The sequence below is a fragment of the Fundulus heteroclitus genome, chromosome 12 (genome assembly GCF_011125445.2).
Source record: "Fundulus heteroclitus isolate FHET01 chromosome 12, MU-UCD_Fhet_4.1, whole genome shotgun sequence".
Lineage (NCBI taxonomy): Eukaryota > Metazoa > Chordata > Actinopteri > Cyprinodontiformes > Fundulidae > Fundulus > Fundulus heteroclitus.
In genome coordinates, this window is record NC_046372.1 from 17,456,573 (window position 1) to 17,477,783 (window position 21,211).

Here is a 21,211-nt window from a genome sequence, read left to right on the forward strand (position 1 = left end):
AAAGAGTCTCTATTGTCACCGCGTGTTACTGTGTTGAACTTTCTCTATGGCCACTTCGGTTCAGAGTACACATAATGAAGGCAAACAGACAAACAAACAGGCAATTAACAAGGATTACAGTGTTTTTTTTTCTTTGTAGCTTTCAGGAGAAATAAAAAAATAAAAGGATGATTCAAAAGTTGTATGACCTAGTTGTCCTTCATGAGTTGCAGATAACAGATATTGAGGTAATAAGGTGTTTAATTTGCAATGATGATTTGAGATCCAGACCCTTTTCTTACCCGAGCTAAACCAAGTTATGCCACCTTCGACCTCAGTGTCCGGCATTTTCTTTCATTTTTTTCGTTTAGTAACGAGTCCGGTTCATTTAGACAGAGCTGGGTGGATTAGAGAGACAATTCTACAGGATTACACAGAAGAATTCATTTGAAATAATAGATACATTTCAAGCAAAAGGTTTATTGAACAGTACCTCAGGATGTGTGCGTCGATATTTAATTAATTCTTCAGGCAGTCTTCAGGCTCAACTTTCCACCGTCCTAATCATTCACAACTCACCGCTAGCATATTGTATATTATCAGTGTCATCATTGGATTCGTCAAACTGATAATCTACACGACGGTCCGCAGCCAGCAAACCGTCTGCAGTGTTGAAGAAAACACGAAGAGGAAAGCACTGTCTCCTGAAGTTAAAGATAAAAGCAAATAAGACGAGACCAGTGACTCATTGCTGGAGAATATTCCTCATCACAATGAGAACGGCCAGCGCAGATATTCCCATTGTTAGTTATAATCTGCTGAGACAATTAAAACTAAGCTCTGTGTTATCTCAGGGTCAAAGAGAAAATGCATTCACGGTAGTGAATCAAGTAGTCAAGCGTGGTATAAAAACAGGCGGGCGGCAGCTCTTCTTGAGCCTAACAAGCTGAGGTTTTGAAAAGGGGAGATTTCATTATGATTATTTTATTTCAGTCTAAAATACCAAACTCATTTCCATGCAGTCCAACTCAAGGCAACATAATGAAGCCAATCATGGCCGTTCTCCGCAGGTATTTCACACGGAGACGTCTGCATCTTGGAATGGAGGGAGATGCTAATTGGTGAGAAGGACTGGAGAGGATGCTCTGACTAAATGTGTTATTTCTGAGACGCATACACAGCAGTAACCTGAAGCAGCACGAGAGTGCTTTCAGTTTTTTTTTACTCCCTCACTATGCCGCACAAAGTGTTCTGGGCCCACAGCATCACTGATCATCTCCCCTCACTTTAAGGTGGTCTCTACAGACCCACCAGGAGTGTTTGTTGATGAAAAATGTGTCTCATCTAACCTGAGCACGCTGTTCCAGTTAAAGTTTAGCAAACTCCATGTTTACATTAATCATAGCAGAACCAAAGAAGCTTTTTTTTTCGTGACATTACTCCAAAACAAGGAGTTTGTGTGTAGAGTCTAATGGCTGTTTGGAGACGCGGTGCCCCAAAGATTTCACTTTTTGTTCTATTTCCATTAAAGTGAACTCTGAAGTTTTTTTTTTTTTTTTTTAACCACCTTTGCTATCCTGAAACTGTGCATAATTGCACTATAAATTTGGCTCCTCGTTCACCTTTGTGGCCAGCAGCTAAGGAAAATGGACCTTTATGTCGCATTATATTTGTAGCTCAGGGAAACCAAAAGGTGGTGATTACTAGTCAAAGGTTTCTTAACACTCTGATCAACTGAAAAAGGTAAAAAAATAAATACAATAAAATGCTTCTGTTATGTTTGTTTTAAATAGATTTATGTGCTACTGTAAAACAAGAAAAATAGCATGAATAAATAACAGTTTCACACCTTTACCAGCTAGTGTGGCCTGGCGCTATGTGTGTAAATGTGAGATGACACACTACTAAGTGAATATAGGCTAGAGGTAAAGTGGAAAGTTGAGGTGGGTTTGTGCAGAATATCCAGAAAATAAACCCCTTCCCAAAGGAACATGAGGTTTCGGCACCTCACCCGCACACATCTAAAGAAGTGGGGGATTCTCTCCACAGAGGTTGTTTCATAATGGCAGAATTAATGGAAACTCCTGCCAGGAGAAATCTGCATTACTTTAATGTAGGTGCGGTGGTGTGTGTGTTTGACTGTATATGGGGGGGCACACTGATGCGTGCGCTCGTCTAAAAGTATAAGTAGGTCAAAGCGCTACATAAAGCTGATATTTTACGTGGAATTCCTTCATGTATTTTCTCCACCAAAATTTAGAATAAACCTGGGGGAGAAACAAACATCAGCTGTGGAAAACCAAGCAGTGTCTGGCTTCAGCACATGTTCTGATGTTCTGGTTATCCACTTTGGCACAATCAAAAGTCCTAGGTCTTGCTGTCACTAAGATTTAAAAGGCTACTGGTTGTCTGTGGTTTCTCGCTCAGGCAATCAAATAAAGGCTGCATGCAATCCTCTCTGTTTGGTTTAAGAAGCCATTAGATCAGGACGTCGTCAGCATAGCAATGAAGTGCTGCTGTCCCAACAAAAAATTACCACAAGTGTAAGTTTTGTTCTTATTTATTTTGGCTGTTTAACTCAACCCTGTCATTCCAAAAAAGTTAAAAAACAAAACAGACAGAAGTATGGTTGTGCCATGGGATCTCCAGTGTCACCAATTGTAGCCAATCTTTACATGGAGGAAATGGAAAAGAGAGCTTTGGGAACCTTCAGAGGAACAACACCTAGCCACTGATTTAGATATGTGGATGACACCTTCTAGTTTAAAGACGTGGAAGCTTTCACAAGACACATCAACTTGGTGGAAGACAACATCAAGTTTACCAGAGAGGATGCCAACGACAACAACCTACGTTTTCTGGACTGTTTGGTGAGCATGGAAGGAGATGGAAACCTCAACAATGAAGTGTATAGGAAACCCACACACAGACCAATATCTTCTTTTTGACTCACACCACCCACGGGAGCACAAACTTTCTGTCATCAGAACCTTACAACACCGGGCCGAGCGTGTCCCTACTAAGACAGAACGGAAGCACAAGGAACAGAAACACATCAAAGATGCCCTTCAAACCTGTGGGTACCCTAACTGGGCTTTTGTCAAATCAGCAAGAAAATCCAAAAGACCCGCTGCAGAACATAATGGTGAGAAGAATAAACCCAAAAACATTGTCATCCCATATGTTGCTGGATTCTCTAAAAAACTCAAGAGGAATTTCTCCAAACACAAAATCCCAGTACATGTCAAACCAAACAGGACCCTCAGACAGAGGTTGGTGCATCCCAAGGACAAAACCCCCAAACCTAAGATGAGCGGAGTAGTGTATGCAGTTCAGTGCAGTGAGGAATGTTCTGACCTTTATATTGGAGAAACCAAACAACCTCTCCACAGACGCATGGCTCAACACAGGAGAGCTACCTCCTCAGGTCAAGACTCTGCTGTCCACCTACACCTTAAGGACAAAGGACACTCCTTTGAGGACCAAAATGTTCACATTTTGGACAAAGAAGACAGATGGTTTGAAAGGGGTGTGAAGGAAGCCATCTACGTTAAGAGAGAAACAACAACCTTAAACAGAGGAGGAGGACTTAGGTTCCAACTCTCTAATACCTATAATACAGCTATAGGGTTAATTCCGGCCAATCATCACCCTCATATGGGTGATCAAAACATCGCTCATGTAAGCCAGGCCAACGACGACCCTAACGACTCCCCATTGCAGAGGCATGGACCAGTTTTGGTACAATTTGCAGACCTACAATGACCTTAACCTATTACTAAGGGGTGGACCTGTTTCAGTTCAATTTGCATGTTATCTAAGCCATTAAAAGGCCTTTGTTGGGCAGTACTATAAAGCTTGCTACTGCACACTACTTCAGACATTTTGAATTGGGAAAGTTTTCTGGATAGAAAGCGAAACGTCTTCAAACTTCAGAAATAATTCCAGTTGTTTTTTGTTTTTTTTTAACTTTTTTTGAATGACCATGACCTAGATGACTGAGAATCTTCACCAGCAACTCAACCCTGGTTAATATATCAGTATGTTGTGCTAAAATTAAATGACCTAGCTAGTTTCTTGTTCCATCTTCCTCGCGTTGCCTAGCAGTAGCAAATATTGTACGACATCTTCAACAGATTCCTTTATGCTGTGCAAATAATGTTTCCCATGTGAACACCCCAGAACAAAAAAATAAAACTTTTTTTTTTTCTCTCACAGAGTGAACTCTAAGAAATGTTTCTCAACAGTTCCTACAATGCAGTTTTTATTTCTACCTTTATATGTTAAATACGGGTTTAAACTACAAAAGAGGGTTCAATACTTTTTTGTCATTTCTAAAACTTTCTGGTAACAGTAAGATATTTGAGGTACTTTTGAATAATTCAAGAGTCATTCAAACTGTAACCAGCAAGCTAAAGGACATAATGGGGCAGGTAGGCGATAAGATAGGAAAAGGTCACAGAAAGAGCAGCATTCAGGCAGCAAAGTCCCTCAGAGAAAACCTGGCTGGTCATGTAGGAAATACATGAGCTGCGTGAAGAAGCAAGGCGCTCCTCAGGCAAAACGGTCGCCGGATGGACTGCGAATGTGAAGACAGTCAGGATATCTGCTGAAAGGCGATTTGTTATCTAAAAACACACCAAGGAATTCTAAGTTAAGTCCCCTTTACTAATAACTTAAGTAGCTTGTAGATAAGTGAGGCCTCCGCGTAAGCGAGGAGGAAAATGAAATAAACCTGAGCTATTGTCATAAAACGTGAATATACTGATGCATTTATTTAGAATGTCATGCAGAAAAAAAGATGAATGATTTTCAGAGCTAGCTTACTTTAGAGAAGGTACTGGTGGGAAGAGATTAACACATGGGAGTAGATTTAAGAAAGCGGCCGATAAGCCCTCCAGGATATAGCAAGCTCCACCATATAGCTGGGGAAGATAAAACACATAATGAATGGTTGGAGCTCTAAATGTCTTGGGAGGACACCGTGGATGGAAACGAGATGCTTTATAGTTGGAAAGTTGCAGAGTGATAAGCTGGGCAGTTTACAGGTTGGAGAAAAGTTGATGTTTTTGCTGCTCACCATAAATATTAATGTGGCGGCCTCTCTCATTCATCATAAATTAACTACTTATACAGCCCTGATGGGCTTAATCTAATCCACAAATGTGATCTAAATGTCATTATGTATTCTAAAACTAAAAGAATATAGTGAGCCACATGCAGATGCATCTCCGTAAACTAAACCGTCTTCAAAAACTTTATTTCAGCAATTCATTTCAAAAAGTGAAACAAATTTATTGTAGTTATACATTGCACACAGAATGACTTATTTTAAGTGTTACTATCTGATCATTTTAATAAGTATGCCTTACAGCTTATCAAAACCCAAAATGCAGAGCATTGTATCAAACCACTGCAAGAAACTTCAATATATAAATGCGATCTCATGGTCATGTTAGAGCCGACACAATCATGGGAAAAACATCTGGCTTGACAGTTGTCCAACAGACAGTCACACTCATAGTGTACTCTGTGATCACCATGACATCTATAAAGACTTAAACTTACATCTGAAAAACGTAAGGGAATCTTTCTTGTCTGAGATCATCAGCAAAAACATTAATGAGGCTTGTGCCTTATTTATTTGCCAAAGTCAACAGGTTGACAAACCTTCTTTGTCCATGGCATCTGAACTCCGCTCCACCAGGGCATGCAATGAACTTCCTAACTTCTTTATTGAGAAAATCCAAAAGATTAGAGGGGCAGTCTGTATTATCTATATGGATTACAGTAGCAACGTCGTCTCCAACTAGAACTGGGTTGGCCTCTATGGTACAGCATTCAAATGATTTAAATAATGGCCTCTAGATGTGGAAACCTCTCACCTTCCTACTCACCTTCCAGCTTCTTGAAAGCCATTATGAACTCCGATCACAACCCACCGCCCTGCCCATCCCCTCTCTTTGTCATACCTTGGTCTGAATTAGGAAAATGGCCACTGTTTCACCAGCAAACCAGCCTGACTAAACCCCATAGATTCTCTATAGAGTTACAGACAGTCCAATTTATAAAGAAAACAAAATCTAAAGAGACTCCAGAAGCAAAGATGCAGAAAAGCTAAAGGCCGTTTTCCAAAGCAACATTGCTCTTTCTTGACGTCCCGGCATTGCCACAGGTGATTTGTTTCCAGGCCACACCACATTAATTCATTAATTCATGCAAAAGGTGCCCCAGCACACTGGCAGACTTTAAGCAGGTTGACATGTCTGTATTAAAATCTGCTTTAATTAGTCAAACACAATATTGTAATTTTCTAATAAACTGTAATTTGGTTATATAGCAGCTTGGAACCCTAAATATCAAAATGAACAGGATACTTGAAATACAGTATATGCATCATTCTGTGTACAATGAATCTATATAGTAAGAAAGCTTCCAGTTTTGGACCGAGATAATGAAATGAAATAACTTTTCAAGGATACTGTGATTTTTGAGATGTGATTAAAAAGGGATATCAAACCTAATCCTATTTTTTCTTCTGGAACAGCTGACATGGTACAGATCTGCGGGAGGGGGTGGATTGATCCTGCTACCTGCAGGATCACCAAACTATGGAGGAGGGGATCACAATAGCTCATCCTTGATCTTCAGGGGTCCCTACAGTGGAGGAACACGAGTCGCTGGGTGGTGCGTGGGCTTAGTTGTCTAAATGATCTTACTCGGCTACACCTCCGACAGTGTTCATAAAAGGCTTACACGTAAGGGGGTTCAGTCAGTATTAGAGCTTCACGCACTTGTTTTTGCTCCCCATCTATTAGCCTATCTTTAGTTTTTAGAAATTGTTTATTTTCCTTTGCTCCATTTATGTGCCTCAGTGTGCAGCAGGGATTATCGTACCTGGCACAACATTCTGTGGTTGTTATCTTATAAGCTTCATATTTTTAGAAATAAATGGAATAATGAAGGTGAAGAAGGAAAAAAAAAAAGACCTAAACCAGTTAGAAGCATTTTCCTTTGAAAAATGTGTTGTCTGGGTTGAACATTTTTATCTGGAGAGGCAAACGTGTTGCAAAAGTAATGCATCTTCTGAACTCTTCAACAGTTGACCAACTGGCTAAAGAAGCAGAACATTAATTATATTATTTTCAGTTGTAGACATCCATAAACACAGGTATACTTTAAGTTTCAGTGAATGTAATTTTATATGTATGTATCCTTTATTTAACCAGGTTAATAACTCATTGACATTAAAATTTCTTTTTAAAGCGTGACGTGGCCAATACGGTAGAGTAACACATACAGCACATCCAAAATACAAAACCAGATACATAAAACACATGAGGCCTCACATAATTAAACATTAGGGCAGTCACAGAAGCCAAATGATCTAGTGTATCTGTCCTTTAAAATTATTTCAATCACCCCGCAGGTCATAATGGGCAACAATTTGAGACAGAAGTGAACATAATTATATAGGAAGATGCCCAAGAATAAATTCATAAATAAAAACTAGCCAGTGAGAGAGTCTGCGATTAGTCAATGACAGACATTTTGTCATAGCAAACAAAGCGCAGCGATGTGTTTGATGACTACAGTTAGTCATGAAACACAGGGCACAATGATATGTGGCATCCAGTTTTTATTTTCCAAATGTGGGGCTGAGGCGTTCATAAATAGCAGATCTCCATGATCCATCAAGGGGAAGAATGGTTGAAGTAATCAAGTGCCTTCTGACTTGGCGTAAGAAACACTTTTTGTTTCTTAAAAAGAATCCCAATTTAAGTTTTAGCTCAGATAGCAAATTGCCAATCTGAGATTTAAAGGATAGATTCTCATCAATCAGAATTTTTAAGTATTTGTAGCACCTGACAACTTCAATTTCAACCCCTTGAACATTTAACAGGCTGATAATAAGAGATGCTTACTATTTGATTTCTCTGCATTCAAAACCAGCTTAAGCCCAGCCAGATGGGGTTGAACGGTGTCAAAAGCAGATTTCAGAAATCTAAATGATTGTAAACAGGGAAGATGATGAACAATAAATACCTGTATCATCAGCATATAGATGAGGTTCAACATCAATTGACATCTGACATCCAAACATCTGTACAGTGATAGAAAAAAACTGTTTCTTTAGCTAAACCTTTTTGAAAGTTGCAGTTAATTAAAATTTCAGGTTTGCTGCACAATTGGGTGTGTTTGTGTGTTCACCACAGCATGTGCAGGTGTGATGTCAACTGTGATCCCTTGAGTGGATGAATCACAAAGATTTTTTTTTATTTTTTTTTACCCCTATAACTTTCCCTCTTCCATCTCGCCCACAGAACAGTGCTGAAGGGCAACGGAGAGGAATCTGTCAGTTCTACCTGATGCGCCTGCACAACATCCACTCTCCTCTGTGCAGAGTTCACCGCCGAAGACGCCAGTCTGTCACAAATCTGACACGCCGGTAGACAGCAGCCACTCTCCGGCCCAAGCCGAAGGTGACACAGCAGCATAGGAGCCCCCCTTCAACTTAGAGTCCCTCTGTCAGTCTGAGGGCACCTAAAGCTACAATTTGGAGCTCGCGTTGTGTGGTGAAACACAACGGATGCCGGCACAATGCAAGGGGCGTGCGACAGACACACACACACACACACAGGGTTCACCCACGCATCCACGGGCGCGCACACACAAAACCTTGTCACTCGGGCAAACGGGGTACATGATTCGACACAAGATGGAGGCCGCTTATGTAACGCTCGATTAATTTCGTAGGTTTAGCTGAGTGTGTGTATGGGCTGGGAGGAAGAGGCTCTTAGCAGGAGCAAGATCAAAGCTGACATTCAGCAGAATCTGCCAAAATGACAGATCTTTTTTTTTTTCATGGAAGGAAGAAAACTGACACAAAAGGTAATTCTGGCATTCTTTTATTTATCTTTTCCCATGCAAAACATACATATTTGTTAGGTTTTCAGTAAAAATGTCTATGTAGTGAAATAGGCATACAAAGTTTCACTTTAAATACTGCTCATCGTCCCTGTTAAAAGCAAAACGTAAGAAAATCCATGTTTTTTTTCACATTATATTTTCCCAAATGAATTACGTTCCAAAGGAAAGGAGACATTAATTCAAAAGTTCACATTAACTCAAAATATATGCTAATTAAAGTGGTTTTCTATGCACAAACAAAATTTGCAAAAAAAATAATCGTCTTAGAAGTTTAGTTTAAATTCAGAGAACTATCTGGTACTTAGGGTCTCCTATTCAGTTTAAAAAGCACAATATTTTGGGTAGAGACTCCCCAATGCAAAAGGCGACCATATAATAAGGCCTCTTAGGTAACAGTTCATCTACATTCACCACAGAAAGGGAGGCAGGGCTCTTGTAAATCTGAGGAGGATTTCAGTGTTCAGTACATGCTTAATATTCTCCACAGATCATAAACTCCACCGATTTAATAAATGGCTCTTTCCATTTAAGATGGCAGAGGAGTGACCTGAACTTGCAGCAGAAATATTCATTTTAAATCAAGACAGATTGTAACAGAGCATAATATTCCAACCCTGTAGTGTTTCAGTAGAGGCAGTATAATAATAACACTCAACATGAATTAGTATGTCTAGACATCAAGCGTTTGGTTCTGGTAACGTTGGTGGTTTACTTCCCTGCTGAACAGCTAAATAGTTCATCACTTATATAATGCAGGTCCCTTTAACTGGATATTATAAACAGACTAATTCAAACTCCCAAAACGCAACCTCATAAGACTCACAGTGGAATAGAAACAGTGTGGCTTCCCCTTTTTTTTTTGACTTTAACAAATTCCATACACAAATAATTTCAAAATACCTCTATAAATGTCTCTTAAACTCAGTCTTACTGTAAACACACACTCAGTTTATCTCTAGATATATCTCTTTTACGAGTTCAAAGCAGTGGATATTGTTCTGGCTGTTAGTTGGTTTTGTTTCTAGCAGTGACAGGCTTGTAGTGCAGTCAGGAGTGTAGAGTCGAGAAGTTCCTCACAGTTACAAAAAGTTTAAAGTTCTTCAAAAAAGGCCACCCTTGACTTGGTGCTCTGTAGTGTAAGCTGTAAGAGACAAAAAAAAAAAAAAAAAGTTATAAAAAAGGTTTAGGTAAGTGAGAGAGAAACGACAAATGCAAAATGTAAAGCAGGCCAGCAACCAACACGGATGCACAATATTTCAAACGACTATCTGCCCAGAGAGAGGAACCACAGCTTGTCCTCCAGTCAGCCTCTATTCCTCATCGATGGTGCCAGGCCAAAGTATTCCTTCCCTCATTAACGTTTTCAAATCTACTTCCGAGTATTACATTATATGGACAGACCAACACAATCTACTGCATACTTGTAAAGCGAAAGGAAAAGAATACAGTGTTCAAAACCTTTTACAAATAAAATCCATTGCAATATCAGTCTTTGCAAAGGACTTTGCCAAGGATAAATGCTATTACATTCCAGGTGTCATGAATCAATGACAATGACATGCTAAAGGTCATAGAAAGCTGGAAGCATTGTAATGGCACATGAGGACGAGGGTAGAATGTAAAATGTGCCATTGCAATACTTAACTACAATATCGGCATTCCTAATGTTGTGCAGCATTTCGTCCCCCTGAATGCATGATCCCATCATAAAACACTGCAGCAGCAACGGCATTCTATAGAAATATGTTCCTTCAGCAACGGCGTAGAAATTGCCAACATTTTCTACCCAAAGACCACACGTGGTGGCCGTTCTAAACCTAGGGTTATTTTGCTCTACTTTTGTGATCATATCTGCATTTATATAGATTTAAAAATATAGATTTAACAATTGCAAATATGTTTACTGGTGAGCGCTGACTCTTCTAGTTCAAAGGACAGTACTTGTAGCCCTTCGTGTGACACTGTACCAATGAAGTAGCTCTCAGTTTCAAAAAGGTTGGTGGCCTAATCAAAGCCCAGACCTATATATAACTGAGGATCTGTGGCAAGACTTGAAAACAGTTATCAATCCAATGTGAGGATGACCCGTTTTGCAAGGAATGATGGGTATACATGTCAGTCACTACATGTGTAAAGACTATACTCAAAAGACTGCAGGTGTTTTCAGATTGTCCTTGTAAGTAAATTTTAAACCATGTATAATTTTCCTTTAGAATTTTGCATTACTCTGTATGACTATCATATAAAATCAAAATAAAACAAACTTTGTGGTTGTGATGTAACAAAATGTAGATAAGTCCGAGGGCTGTAAATACTTTTGCAGTGCACCATAATCCTAATGAATGTACCATGAAGCAGTCCACAGTAGACCTTTAAAAAGCAGTAACTAAATGGTAAAAATCCTGCAGGGTAAAACGTTATTACTTGAACCTGCCTTTCATAATTTTCCAGCTGTCAACAGGCCCTTTGGAGTGTGCACACATATGAGCGTGCAAGGCAGGAAGCTGTGGCACCCTGGCCAAGTTTCTTTTAATAGGAGTTGGCTCCGTCATAGGAGTCTACCGTGGTGTCAGGGTTTGGAAGTTTTCCACAATTCAAATTTCTCAAACTGTGACGATTCATGGATCAAACGCTACATTTTTTTCTTTAGTTCACACTCTGGATACGGTGCTTACGTCGAATGTTCTTCCAAAATCGGCGATAAAGAAAGTGTTAAGGGACACCACTTTAGAAAAAAAAGTAGAAGCTCCAAACTTTTAGAAATTTTAAGGTCGTCCCATTAAAAATGTAATTACAGGCTGTGGAGCCCAGGGCTGCACTGCTGTCAGGGGAAGGCCACACTCGAGGGGTTTTGTCACAGGCCATTAGAAGCCCACTGCTCCGTACTATTCTCAGATACATCAAAAACGAACAGCCGGCTACACAATATGTGTAAAACACAACCTGCACGTGTCATAAAAAAATTATCTATGATCTTTATCTCACTCAGCTTGGTTTCTGTTCCTCCTAATTTACTATCACTCTGACTTAATGTATCCCTTTCTATGTAACTCTACAAATCTTTTTCATGTAAAGTTTAAGGGAGGGTTTAAGGGTTTTGATTATTTATTATTTAAAATTTACAGCGTCACAATAAATACTTAAAGGTGCATAGCCACGTTATTTAACTTTTTTTATTTATAAATCATTAGCTCACCTTGGTTGCATACAACATTTTTATGAAAGATTATCACTTCCTGTTGGTGTATTAGTTGTTATTTTGGTGTTTTCTGATTTGGTTTTGCACAATTTGTTAGTAAATAAAGCTTTTCATGTTAAATTACGTGTATATTATATGAACAGAAGTACGTACAGCACATACGCAGCAGGGGTTAAAACAAGGAAGTGGCTAACGGCTATTAGCATCTCGCAGCGAAATGATGAAGAAAGGTCCAAGGTCCAGTGAAAAATAAACGCAAAAACAAAAAAAAAAAAGATTCCAAGAGGGAAAAGACTGGAATGTCGCTGGGAATACAGTATGACCGTTGATGTTGACTGAAGAGGACGCTAAACTTGCCAAGGCTCAGATGTGACCTCAGAGTTGATTGACGTGAGTAAATGTTCTGATATGAGGCTCTTAAAGTTGTTGTAACTTAGTTTATTTAATTAATAACGGTTGGTCTTCATTCACGCCGAGCTGCCGTTTTACTCCGAGGCATTTCAGAGGATCAGGCTCGGTCCGGCATTATTTAATTTTGATTTAATTACTAAGCAAACTGACATTATGAGAGCTCTGCGATACTGCCACTAGATGGCGCCACGTCTGTTTAAATCTGCTCATCGCGCATTAGCGGGAAATATTTTTCGACCCAAAAAGGAAAGAAATCAAAATACTATCGAGTTGGAGGCTTGGTGTACATAACCTTATCTTGACATGATCAAACAATTTTTGGTCTTTTTTTTATAAGCATATCACGTGGCTATATACCTTTAAGCATAGCTAAAATTTTTAAATTGCTAGATTAAAACTCAGGCAGATTAGGAATTGCTATTTTATGTGTTTTGGTGTCCTTTCAGGGATTGTACACTTCCAATTTAGCATAACCTGTTGCACTAGCGGTACATTATAAAACCAGATGAGCAGCAAACACTTAGTTTTACAGGTATCTGGGCTAATGATAACCCCCCAAAATTAAGAGTACACTAACTTAATAGTTGAGAAGTTAGTTTTAATCCTCATGATGACCTATCCATTATCTTACACCTGCTTATCTTTGCAGGGGAGCTATCTCCAGTGGTCATTGGGCGGGTGTCGGAGTACACCTTGATGGACAGGTTGCCAGTAAATCACAGGGTAGCATGGAGACACACACACAGGACAGGCAACCATGCCCGCGCACACCCATGCCTTAGGGCAATTCATAGAGACCAATTAACCGGCCGGTTGTGTTTTTGGACTGTGGGAGGAAGCCAGAGTACCCGGAGAGAACCCATGCACAGGGAGGGCATGCAAACTCCATGCAGAAAAACCCCAGGCCAGGGTTCGAACCCAGGACCATCCTGCAGCAAGGCAAGAGTGCTACGTGCAGCGCCACTGTTTGCAATCCAAATGCATTTCTTCCAAAAAATCGCAACCCGTATATCCAACTGTAACATGCAACCCAATTCAACATATCTCATGACTGCCAACAACGTTTACCAAGGAGACAGACTGACGACGGGTCCACTTAACCCTCCTAGCGCCACCATGACTGAAAAAAAATGGAACATCATTTAAGTTATAATTTTAATTACAACATGATGAACCCTATTCAGTTCTAGACAAATCAAACACTTACATTCTTTGTTCTGTATATGCACTTAGTAGGGTGTTTAATGTATATAACAGTGGGTTGTTTGTCAGCTCTAACGCTGCTGAGCTGACATGTCACATAACTGAGGCGAAAGAGCAGAGCATGACATTTGTGACTGGTGGAAATAAGTGGAAATCAATTAAATGGACAAGATCAACATGGAATATGAATAGATTTGCATCGGTTTGAGTTGCTAAGGTGATAATTATCCTCAACATTGCTTGTTTCAGCCTTTCGTTTGCATTTATCACAGTTCACGGATCATCTGAGTCACATTCTGAGTCAAACATGTATAGCAGAACCGCTTGCGGTAGGAATATTTCCACTGTCTAACCTGTATTTGCCAAACAAAAAGTATGTCTAATTGGGCCAAAATACTACAGAGTTCAGGTAGTAGACTGGTAAGTCATTCACAGCAAAGTAAAATCAAATCACCCTCCAAGCCTGATTTTTGTCAGCTCTTCTTTATTGTAATTAGCCCGGCCGTCGGCAATCTGTCCTTGTGGTCCTTTATTGCGACCCGGGTGACCTGAAAGTTCATGATGCAGAAACACAAGTTTTTCTTTTCGTTGTTGTTGCTTTTTAAAACCTTTGGATTTTGGGGAAATCCTGCATAGGAAATATTTTTTTTATTTTATTTTTTTTTTTGTTTCCTAATACTGTAATTATTACTGTTTGTAATACTTTTATTGCTATAAAAAATCTAAATGCATCTATGGCCCATTACCTTAATAAAGGAATACAACTCAATTGGTAAACTGTTGACAATGGTTTCCTGGGAGCAGCTCGCTGACATACTAGACAAATACTATAAACTAAATTTACAGCACACATTTTTCTCCTGAGAATTAAAATGAGTATGAAACATTTGAAGTGCAGTCTTAAACAAAAACTTGTAAGTTGCTCCTCCTATGACCGGTGTGGAAACTGTAAGCTAAATCTAACACAAACTAAATGTCTCATTGAGTACCTGAATAAACCCTTACTGTCCAATCAAAACAATGAAAACAACAACTCACAAAACTGTCTTAGAAAGCCTAGTTCCTGTCTTTGGAACTCAGAATATTGGAATAATTAGACATTTTGCAGTCTTTGCCTGTACTGACTTTTGTGCTGAGGGCACATCTGAAATACTTAAGTGGTCTATGAATGACCAAAAGATTATTCTATTTGCAAAGAGTGGGATGGTAAAAATCATGTCGCAATGATGATACATCTTTTACCTATTTCAATTTAAATAAGTGGAACAAAACCTCTTTTATCAAGTTTTTGAACTGCATATAGTTGACTTGTTTCAACTTTGATTGGCTCTGAATTTCTACTTTTGATTTCCGAGGCAAAGAAAACTAAATTAAATTCTGTTCTGTCCAGGTTTGAATGAGTGACACTTGGATTTAAATCAATTCAATTTAACCTTTCACGGCACAGTGAAACACTGACTCATCTTATGAAACAGAAGGAGGAGAGAGTGAGTTTCCTCCCTGTAAAAGCTGCAGGATAACAGGAATTAAAGTGCCTGCCAAGGTGAATATAAGACTGCTGGGGATGGAGGAGGACAGTTTGGGAAATCCAGGTTATTTCAGGGAAATGTGGACGAAGGACTTAAGCAAATCCAACTAGATAAGGTGTGAGAGAGGGATGGATTTGCTGAGCAATATTTACTGATTTATGTGCTTTGTCCCTGCAGACATGCAGTCTGAATATTGCTTGTGAGTGCAAAACCTTGACTGTACATATGTCTAATTATACAATATTGCTGTCCAGAGAGAAATTCCTCTCTTTGGCCTCTACAAATCTAATCTGAGAATGTTACAGAATAAATTTGTTTTTATTAAAGAGATTCTTTCCTCTGCTGTTTAGCACACAGTAAAATGGACTCTGCCCTTTCTCTCTGTGCCACTTTGTGATTTTTCACAATCCAAAAAAATTATAAAACCCTTTTCTCTCTTAAACAGAAATCCCAAACCTCGTATTTTGTGGTTTAATTGTTGTAAATGAGTTTTGCTGAAAGAGCCCGCCACAAGCAGAGCAGAAACCGTGACCTGGGAGAAGGGCAAAGGTGCACTGATCCGTATTAAGGGAACGTTCATTAATCATCTTGAGGGGAAAGAAGGTCTGGACGCAGAAGAACTTAGCCTAGGGTTGCAGCCGGTTCTGATTCTTTTCCCTAGAAGATAATGTGTTTTGTTCCACATTCCCTCTGATTTTGTATTCTTGGCGTTTCCTCAACCCGCCCCACTTTATCCCCAAATGGTTATCTGAGCCACTGAGCATTTTCAGCACTTGGTTCAACCTCTGGGAGACTCCTCAATAAGGGAAAATTTTAGTTCGACCTCAACATTCCTAAAAATGTTCATCCCTTTCAGCTGAGTGAACATAAGATGAAGTCTATTTTATAATCTGCCTCTACCATTTTCCAAACTCTCTGAGGGCTGTGTCAGTATTCCTGGAGGGTGAAATCGGCAGAATGAAATGAGAACTGCAAATTCACCCCAGCCTTCACCAAGGCTGATTGCGAGGCATTTTCATTAATACAAAGTATCACTAACCCCTAGAACCTTTTCTCGTTTTGTTCCGTCACAGAAATCCTTAAATTCATAGAGACTTTATGTAACATACCACTAAGTACTGCTAAACTGGAAAGTGGAAGCAAATAGATGCCAGGTAAAAAATATAAATCTGAAAAATGTGACATTTGTACTCCCCTTTGAACCTGATACACCTAAATAAAATCTGTGCAACCCTAGTGCCTTAAGGAGAAAACTGAATTGAGCTGAACACTAGGAAATTCTAACAAGAAATCAAAGCATATTCATGGGTTAGAATGGTCTAGTCAAATCCACATCTGGAAAAAAAAAAGAATAAATAAATAAATAAATAAATAAATAAATATAAATATATATATATATATATATATATATATATATATATATATAAAATCCTGTGCCTTTGTCCTTGAGAGCATAACGTTCACCACAGCATGAGTTGATCAAACTTTCTGGTTCTCCCCATTTGGCCATTTATGTGGGACAATAAAGGTCTTATCTGTAACTGCCCCCCCCCCCACCCCCACCCTTGAGGATCAGTCGAAGCAACTGCAAAAAGGATAACTCAACGGAAGATGTGTGTAAAGTGTCCTCGGACACAGGCAGAAGTTCTTTTTTCTCCTAAATGAAATACCCCAAAAACTGCCGTTAAAACGAGCACCTTGATGGATAAGTCAACTCACTGATGACAGTGCAGGACAGGCAGAAGAACGTGTTGGCCACTCCTGATCAGGAGGGTGACTACGAGGCAACTGGATCTTCATTCCTTGTTCAATGAAGATATTGAATCTCTTGTTCAAAAGTCTTCGGCTCTTTGTGGACTGGATGGTTTAACCTATAGGCTGTTGGGTAAATAAGAGCTAATAACCAGAGCTGTGTAGCAGGTGTTTGACAGGCCAAATCTGTGCTTGTGTTTAATGCTCACATGGATTTTAGGGCTGTCACGATTCATCGAATCATTTGAGGACCTCGAATCATAAAGTTTATTGAGGCAAAATGATCTGCCTCGAAGCTTCATTACATTGCAGAGACGGCAGAGACATATCACAAAGGTTCTGGTCAGTGGATGTCTTTGCAGTTGTTAATTTGTGCAACAAAAAGGTTTGACTAACTACACTTAATGTTTATCTGAATATGGCTTATTATCTATTAATAACTGCACATTATTTTTCTATCTCTTGTGCTGTACATCTTAACTTTAAATTTTACTTTTTTTCATACTATTTAATCTAGTGTGCAAGTATGGTGTGTAGGCCTACCTGTTTTTGCCACTTACACACCTGAACTTCCCCACTATGGGACAATAAAGTATTTCTATTCTATTAAACATAAGTAAGAATGGTTTTAAAAAAAGAAGCAGTATTTATTATGTCTGAAATTAAATTAGCTGTTTACCTTTTTGATAAATGAGTCATTATTTTTGTTGTCCATTTGTGGACTAAAAACAAATAAGGGTTTAACTTAGCCCTTTAGTTAAACTCTAGAAGTGTTCATTTTTATATGAATAGAATTATGCGTTTTAATCTAAAAAAAAAAAAAAATCCAGAGTGTAATATGCAAGTGAAACTGCTTTTTTGTTTGTGATCATTTTCACTACAGAGGCAGCTGCACTGAGCTTTTAACATTTTGATCTTAGAACCTTTTAGCTGCATATTTATTCTTATTCAAAAGAGAATGTCATTATTTGCTAATTAGCATTTTTCCCTTTATTTCTATTACTTTCTATTACTTTTACTATTTCTCTTAGCTTAAATAAGTATGTGAAAAAACTGCAGAATGTCATATTTTTATCCAATTACTCAATTAATCATCAGAATAATTGATTACTAAAATAATCTTTTATGACAGCCCTAATGGATTTCACCTCTTCTCTCAATCTTCTGCCACTGCTTCCAGATGTGTATGTTACTGCCCTTAAAAGAGTCTACATCTAAATCTTGCTTGAATGTATGGCTCCTCTGTCTTACACCATGTGTTTTGGTTAACAAGAAACCTTAGGATTGCTACATAGTCTTTTTCTTCCAGTCTCTTTCTCTTCATTTTTCACCACAGTGAAGTGACTTGCCGTCTCAAACAAGATGAATGTAGACCGCCGCTGGTTCAATTAAACTAACACTTTTAACTTAGCTCTTTCTCCTCCTTAATGTCAGAGGTTCCCCTATCAATCCAGATGACTAATGACCAAGCAGAAATCAATTAGTGCACTCTTAACAAATATATTTCACACCCGGAAAGAAAATGGATAATGCAATCTACTACACAATGTGCTCGGAACAGAACTCAAATATCTCATGTGGATTTTTTATTTAAATTAGACTTGTACTACAGAGGGCACATAAAGGCAGTTTGAAAGGAGAATGGACAAAGAATAAAAAACATATCCTATAACTAATCAAAAATAAAATCAATTATAAAATTCAAAGGTTTAAGTGGTTACTCAGACGTTGGCTGAGATTAACTGACTAATACCTGCAGAGTTGACATAAAAAGCAATCTTAAACACAACTTCACTTCCGTTTTCTAAGGGTTTTCATTTTAATACAGTTAATGCTGTCAATCACTCAACATATTCAGAGGTCACAGTAGGACATGAATAATGGCTAGAAATTCCCAAACAGGCGTCGTAAACCTGCAGGCTGAAGAATGAACAGGGAACCAAGCGGAGAAAGTTATTATTAAGTGATTGACTCAATATCCTGCTTTGATATAATAGAAAATGAAGCTGTCTGTTACACAAGAGCAGCCTATCAAGTAATGATAGTTGTCTTTGAGAAGATGGTGGTAAATTAGTGTTTAACTCATCAACTCGCGTCATTTAGCTACCTAGACAGTGAATGGAGTGCCACAAGAGAACCAAGACACACATCTAACAATAGATGTGATTGTTAATCTCTTCCAGTAGATGTTCATCAGGTTTTTATGCTATTATTTAGGTTCTAAATCTGTTGAAGGATATTTTCATCCTTGGTACAACTGAAGTACTATATCAGTGGTTCCCAAAGTGGGGGACGCGCCCCCATATGGGGACTTTAGTGTAACTGCAGGGGAGGGCATAATAGAAATGGACTGGAAAAATGACAATTTTGAGAGGTTATTTAAAAAACATATATTGATGGCAATGTGGAAAGATTGGTTGAAGGACATTTCTTTAAAATCACAGGGGGGCCCAAACAAGAAAAGTTTGGGAACCAATGTTCTATGTGAATGTAATGCCGCATTAGTTGCTAATCAGAGCATTAATGGCACCATCATTTTCCACACTTGAACTTATGAGTGTGAAATCTGCAGGTCCAAATATGCATGTTTGACTATGCATAAACAAACTTTTTGTGTTTGTTTTTATTTAATATTGTATATCAAAATATGTGCTTATGTCAGCTAGCACATCAGTCCACATGTATTACCAATTTCAATCACACTGAAAATGAAACAGCTTTTTTGAAGGTGTGTGATGCACTAGCAGTTTTGTATGAAATCATTAAACATTATTAGCTTTTTATCTTTGTTTTTATTTGTGCTGTATATTTATTTGGGTGGAAGTGTTGCATAAGCTCACTGAGCGTTTTGTGTTTCTCTGTGCATTGCGCTAATTATCTCTCGTCTTTTTCTGCATTTTATTATTCCTAATAAACCAATTTTAAGCAGATATTATGTCATTCTATTGGGATATTCTTGCTTTCAGCTCTCTGTTAGAGCTTTCTTATCATCTGTCATGAAAATGCAAAATGAAAAATGTGTATTTGTGACAATTGGAATTAAGAACCAACATTACCACCAGTCCTTATTATTTTCACTGTACAGACTGATATTGCGATGATGATATATTGTGTAACCCTTTCAGACTTTATGTTGGTAAAGAAAATCCACATAATATTTCAGTCCCTCTTTTGAGCCTGAGCTGACACTGGCAGGCACACATGTGAGCTAATGTAGCTACCCAAACAAGCAAACAGTAGTCACTCTAAAGTAAAAACAGACTTTTCAAAATAAAAGCAGGATATTTGGATAAGCATGAAGAATTAATGCTTCAAGCATGAAGAATTTTCAAATTTGTATCAAATTTATTTAGAGACATTTACAATATTTGGTGTGGCCTGCAGGCTGTAAAACGCCTATGTCCCCGTAAATATGTGTTTGCGGTAGTTTTTCCTACAGTCAATTATTACACTTTAAGCAAAAAAAAAAACCAACAACAACTAACGTATATGATTTCTAATACTACTTTAACCTCCTGTCAATGATTATCCAAAATGACAGCATTACGTCTCGACCTTTCTGGAGGTTTTTTCTGTATATGTTTGTCTTTTTAAACATTTCAGTGTTTAAAGTGTTTCGAGTGAATGGGCTAAGGGAATAATGGGGTGAAATAATTGTCCTGGCACACATTGTCGTGAATGGTATTGATGACGGAGTTGGTACCAACCTTTTTAAAGTTGCTTTGCTTGCTGGTGCCCTGTTCTGTGTTCTGGTTGTGAATGATGTCCAGAGGAGTCTCTCTCTCTTTCAGCTTTAGGCTTTCGATCTCTGTCTTCAACTCATTCAGCTGCTCTTGCAGGTGCTTGCTCTTCTCCATATACTCAACTCTAAGAAAAATGTTAAGCCGTCAAACACACTAACAACAATAAGAACAGTTGGAAAGATGTATGATTACAAAGTCAGACTTCAAAAGACATCTAATGCAACTGCAGTGTCTGCAATATCAATATCACAAAGAATTACTTGTACAGCAATATACATTATATAGTTAGTGTCCAAATGTATTCATAACCCTTCCAAATTTAGGTTTAAAGAAATATTTTATTTTTTCTAACAAGTTTCGTATTACTGGAACTAATATTAACATTTTAGTGTGGCTCAACCACAGTACTGACTTAAATCTAACAGAGAATCTGAGGAGAGACCATAATGATCAGGGAAATTGCA

The 21,211-nt window shown here is 38.4% G+C and overlaps 1 protein-coding gene across 2 annotated transcripts in view; it reads right to left on the reverse strand.

The window, feature by feature from the left end:
• Positions 1-8,872: 8,872 nt before the first annotated feature.
• Positions 8,873-21,211, reverse strand: part of nf2a (neurofibromin 2a (merlin)) — a 51,178-nt gene continuing 38,839 nt past the window's right edge. The window contains exons 15-17 of one of the 2 annotated variants that reach the window (XM_036144108.1): positions 20,712-20,871; positions 13,589-13,640; positions 8,873-10,051 (exon numbers count right to left, since the gene is read on the reverse strand). In XM_036144108.1, the coding sequence (XP_036000001.1) occupies positions 13,626-13,640; positions 20,712-20,871 (175 nt within the window). In that variant the 3' untranslated portion in view covers positions 8,873-10,051; positions 13,589-13,625. The remainder of the gene's footprint in view (positions 10,052-13,588; positions 13,641-20,711; positions 20,872-21,211) is intronic. The other variant, XM_036144107.1, reaches the window with a different exon arrangement.